General features: G+C 37.6%; 1 protein-coding gene across 1 annotated transcript in view; it reads right to left on the bottom strand.

Annotated features, from left to right (window-relative positions):
- Nucleotides 1-6,000, bottom strand: part of LOC117296158 (small conductance calcium-activated potassium channel protein-like) — a 68,351-nt gene continuing 62,351 nt past the window's right edge. The window contains exon 4 of the mRNA XM_033779041.1: nucleotides 1-21. Within this exon, the coding sequence (XP_033634932.1) occupies nucleotides 1-21 (21 nt within the window). The remainder of the gene's footprint in view (nucleotides 22-6,000) is intronic.

Below are 6,000 nucleotides of genomic sequence, written 5' to 3'. Positions count from 1 at the left end.
CTATAACACACACAAAACACTCTGCATAAGATAAACGCAGAACATCAAGACAGGTTTTATTTTTTAGTATTTTAAGCACTTCAGTATTCGGACAGTCCAGCCACGAATGCTGTAGGGAATAGCAGATATTTTAAGAAGGACACTCTGGCAAAAGTCAGGATCTGTTATTGTTTACACAGAACACCAAAAAACATCTTGATGTTCAGGGAGCACTGGCATCACTCCCCGATTGCCCTTATCTAAACGGCAGTGGTGTTGTTACAGCGTGAGAAGGGTTGAAATGTCTTTTGACAGCGAGGAGGAAATCACAACATTCGAAACACGTCTACACGTGATGAAGATGACGAGTGAACATAGAGCGTTATCACAGTGTGAGATGAGAACGAGTAACTACATAAAGCTAAAAAATAAGGCTTCCCGCGAGCAAATAAAACACAGGAAATTACGACTAATTTGCAGGATACTTCAGACCGAGAATTCAATCTGGTTTAGATGAAACATCAACGCGTACACACGGAAAAGCAATTACGCTAGACATGTACTTCGGGGTATAGAGAGCTTGGGATGCTAATACAAAAAGAATAGTTACTACCCCCAAAAGTGAAAAAATAAATCAACGTCCGTGGCTCTGTTTTATCTAACAATTTGAAATAAATTTTGTATACGTTCCAGAGGTAGCAATACCTTCAACATCCGTTACTAAGTAAGTTTTTATGCGAATTTAAATTTGAGTAGTTACCAAACGTGTCCAAGGGTTGATTTCGTAAAGTGGTAATACTAGTCTTATCTAGCGTAAGGACGAGTAACAAGTCCTAACTTAGGACTAGCCTAAAGTTTTGAACAACTCCTAGGGCTAGTCCTAAGTTATTTGTAAACATCGACCGTGCCTTAAATGCACGTATACTTGTATATATTCATAAGTGAGTGATTCCAAAGCATACTTTCGTCCCTTGGAAGCGCTATTGATCCATGTCTCTGTTTTAATGTCCCACTGCCCTCACTCAGCATAAACTATAATCCAAACAAGCATTCATACTCCACTGGCATCGCGGCGCCCACAGTGACAGTATACTTTGTGAACTAGTCAATCATTCCTGTATGGTTCAACGAGGATAAAACAAAAACACCACATCGCCGGGGTGAGTAAAAAACTCCTACACATTCGAGGTTCAAACTACTCCACACGTACTACCTACCATGAAGGCCAAACACATGGTGTGCCTACAATACGGTGGGCATTGATGTTAATAACACTGTACCACCGGATGCAGTATTGATCTCTAACACAGCGAGTAAATAATCAGACAATAATGGTATCATTTGGGTTCCTGCCTTAATATTGACGTTTCTTGCATACGGGACTGTCAATAAGGTGTCTATGCGATTGTTAAACACGGGTAGGGACGAATGGAATAAGCATTGGAAATATTAATAAATGTTATGTTAGTTATTGACAGGCCTCGTTTAATAGATTATGGTATTACATCATTGGCTTTGTGGGAAAACATTACCTTAGTAATAAATATGACGAAAGTGGGAGACAAGTTCAAAATGTATCAACTCGTGTACACAGTGTGCACCATTTTCGTGAATATATATATCATTAAAGGTTTAAAGGTTGCTCATTGTTTTTGTAACATTTCTTTATGTTTTGTTTTATCTATACTACTTCCGAAAAACTTAATTGAACAGGCATGAAAAAGGGTGCTCTCAAAATGTGTCCTACATTCCGTTGTAATAGTATTCAACATATAGCTTTTGTGTAATACAGAAATTGTTATACTCTGCAATTGCGTTGAAAAGAATACCTTCAAAGAAAGTCTCACAAATTCTGCAGCAACATTATCATTACTAAATAAGCAATAGTGATAAATTAAACAACCGTTTCAAATAAAAAGCTTGCCAGAACAGACACGTTAAGTCGATAAAAGTGGAAGGAGATAATTATCCAAAATGTTAAATGACGTCTAAGAATATACACTCTCAGGATAGTTCACCTATAACTAACTGCTAGCTAATGACGGTATTTGTTTAACGGACAGCTAACCTTTTTAGAAAAACCTTACATGTGAAGCTGTGATTTAAAGCACACCGCGTACATTGTTTGATGTGGTGATTGTAAGGAAGCAAATGCGTTCAATCTACATGAAAAGGTTCATAAAATGTTCACTATACCAAGCAGGAAGAGGTTGCATAAAACTTTGAGAATGGGGCAATATTTGTCAACGTTAATGCTGACTTGTTGGCAAAGGTAATGGGGGGAACATTAAAAGTCACATGTGAAACTTTCAGCTGAATACAGTGTCTTGTTGAGAAAACAGCAACAAAATGTCACGGTATTTTACCGTCAAATCAAATGAGTTCTCACTCGAAATTCAAAGACTTCAGGCCTGAATCCATTTTAAGGCACATGCAAGTACACAAATTTATGCAACAATGGTGTTTTTGTATCATTATTTTCATGCAACTGCAATGTCTAATTGAGTCAACATTTATACAGATTAGTTAATTTGTGCTCTTTTTAGGATATACCAAGTGAGAATACTGGGATTTGACAATGTTACCAAAAGGTGGCCAGTGCCTTGAAATTAAAAGCATTCTACACGGACCCGTGTGTCGGCCCACACTTCTGATCACCCTAAACTGGGTTGCCCTCCTGTCAAACGTGAATCAAGTCAAGTCAGCGATGCTGCACCCAGATTAGAACTAAGAGGTGGGGAACTGTCAAACAAACTGACAAGCTTTGTTTTCATCTAGTTTGGAAGGCGACGGAGCGGCACAGTATCAACACACAATTCGTTGGTGTTCTGGGTTTTACAATTTTGATTTATGTGATGTGAATAAGACAATATATGCAGGGTTTTCAATGGTCAGTATGGACGCCACACTAAAACTGTAAAATACACACACAAAACTGAAGAACACGGCAAGACAAGTCACTAGGTTAAGGTGACTCGATCCTCGAAATTGACTGGTCAGAGAACAAGAGAAGACGGGTCAAGCAAATCAGGGAATGAAACCAATTTTCTTACCGAATCCAGTGGATTATGACCAAATTCACTTTGAGTTATTAAGTGAGTTCCGTTCCATAACTAATGGGGCAGGGTGCAGGGGTCAAGGGGCAACCCCCCCCCCCTGCAATTGAATTGTCGACTAATGGTGAAAACTCAAATGTACCGAGACTGTATGCAGTACATTTCCGATGGTTTAGGTTTTTAACTTTTTAACGTTGTCTGAATAAATAATTATAATTCTAATTCTAACTTCAACCTTTTGTAAATTAAGTGTTCTATCTACGAGCAAACAATATATTTTTGTTTTACCTCCGCGTCAGATTATTAGATAAAAAGCAAGTAAGCATGACCCCTGAAAAGGTGATTGCTTAGGCAAAATGCAGGCAGAAACTGCAATCAGCAGAAACTGCAATGTTAATCTCCAAGAAGTTTAAATTTTCACCAAACTGAACTCACGTCTTTTTCCTTCGTTTCGTAATTTACTAATAAAGTTTGGATGAATCAACGACTAATCTTGCTACGACATGCAGTAACCATAAGGTAGTTTAAAACGAAAATTCCGAACCGAAATTTAAATGGTTCTCATTGTATTTAAATGTGTATCCCGACACTACAAATAAATATGGATGAGTTTACGCTATTATTACTAATCTACACATTCGGTTACCACTATCTAGATCTGATATAGCTCTGATTAAACTTCATTGTTTCTTTGTCCTTCAGTAAGAAGCCATCTTTAATCTTTAAAGTACGCATATTAAACGTTTGTCGATGTGTTCTTGCCAAGACTCAGTGACAACATTGACACACAATTAAACGGACTTACTCTTTGAAAAACCAATGCATAAATAACCAGAGTTAAAGCCATTGGACCCTTTCGGTAAACAGTATTGTCCAAGGCCCAAACTTCGTGTATCACAACTTATATATAAAATAACAAACCTGTGAAAATTTGGGCTTAATCGGTCATCGGAGTCGGGAAAAAATAACGGGAAAACCCACCCTTGTATCCGCGCGTTTCGCCGTGTCATGACATGTGTTTAAAACAAATCCGTAATTCTCATTAACGAGAATTTATATTGTTTTACTGTTTTCTCGAAAAGTAAAGCATTTCATGGAATAATATTTCAAGAGAAGTATTCCACCACTACCTTCTGTAAACCCTGTAAGTTATTTGTAAATCTGTGAACTTTTTTTTTGTTTCTGTACCGAAAGGGTCCAATGGCTTTAAAACATTACACACTGTTTTATTTAAATCCAAGTCGCCTCAAAATCCCCAAGTTGGTTTGCGAGGAATCAAAAGTTGTGTGTTCGTGACTTAACGTAAAAATGCTCGCTTAAAGTATATACATTTTGTTTAAAGACACTGGACACTATTGGTAATTGTCAAATGCCAGTCTTCTCACTTGGTGTATCTCATCAAATGCATAAAATAACAAAGCTGTGAAAATTTGAGCTCAATTGGTAATCGTGGTAGAGAGATAATAAGGAAAGAAAAATCACCCTTGTCGCAAGAAGTTGTGTGCTTTCAGATGCTTGACTTCGAGACCTCAAATTCTAAACTTGAGGTCTCGAAATCAAATTCAGGGAAAGTTACTTCTTTCTCGTAAACTACATCACTTCAAAGGGACCCGTTTCTCACAATGTTTTTTACTACCAACCTCTCTCATTAATCATTACCAAGTAAGGTTTTTTGCTAATAATTATTTTGAGTAATTAGCAATATTGTCCACTGTCTTTAAATCCAAAATGAATTAATACAATACAACTAACATGCGAAAGGTTAATTTCCCTTTTGCTCGCGTTTTTGAGATATCGCCTAATTTAACGCAGGGAAACAATCCCTTTTAGAAAACACCCTATCGAAAGCTGTTGTTGGCTTCTAACCCAAAGTTTGCATTGCAATTAACTTTAAGATTGTATATACCTCCCCTTTAAAATGTTAGAAAAACTACACCACAATGCTCCTTTAATGCAGACTGAAATCAATCTACCGAGGTCAGTGCTCAAATTCTAAATAAAAATAACCCCAAACTAAAAACAGTAAAACAAAAACGCTTGTAAAGGGTTTGCGCATAATACAGACTGATTCACACATTAATATGACGTCAATAATTATACAGACGAATCAACAGCTGGTTCAAAGGTCATACGTCTCCGTAGGAAATTTGACATTCAGTTGCACTGCGAAATCAATAAGGTGTTTTTTTCATCCCGAGGTTGTGGACTTAAGTGGTTGTTTTTGTTTGCTTTTGTTTTTGTTGTGGTGTTTTTAGAGAGGGGTGAGAGATGGTGAGCTTCAGAGGAAACTATGGGATCCCACCCCCGCGTCTTTCTCTAATCGATAGAGGGCCTCTTTATGCAGAGCGTCAGTCTTCCTCCCCAAACAGTGTAACGGAGCAAGGTTTCCCTTTCTCAAAAAACAAAGCTGCTCAATGACAAACAAGTCAACATGTTTTTCTTTTCGCAGCCTGCAACAAACAAATCAAACCCTTGCTGCTAGCTTTAGTTACCATCAATTGACGTATTACAAAGCTGAGCTGTGGTTTGACCGTTCAAATGAAACATTTCAATGTTGTCTGCTAAAAAGTTGAGTTAAAAACACAACGTATTTGACATTTAGTTCCTCTTTGGCTCATAATATATATCAACTCAGCCTTTGACATTTAATTAAAACAGTTTTGTCTGCTGAAACCATTAAGGCAACACTTTTACATAAAATCACGTAAGCCACGAGAACAACACATTAAGTCTCATTATACACAAGGAAATAATTTGAAAAGATACCAACCAAAAGCTAATCAGGCATGTATGCTTGGTTTACGAAAGGGCAAGGGCACCAAGTCAATTTCTCCTCGGTAAAGGGCACCATATGAGAAGATTGTACTAGAGCATTTCAAGGGCACCAAGACAGTGACAAGAAACCATGGAGTAATTCGTCCTAACTTAGGATGAGTTCAATGCGTCCTAACGCCTTAACTCGTCC

The sequence above is a fragment of the Asterias rubens genome, chromosome 10 (genome assembly GCF_902459465.1).
Source record: "Asterias rubens chromosome 10, eAstRub1.3, whole genome shotgun sequence".
Classification (NCBI taxonomy): Eukaryota; Metazoa; Echinodermata; class Asteroidea; order Forcipulatida; family Asteriidae; genus Asterias; species Asterias rubens.
This window is presented reverse-complemented; position numbering and strand designations above follow the sequence as displayed.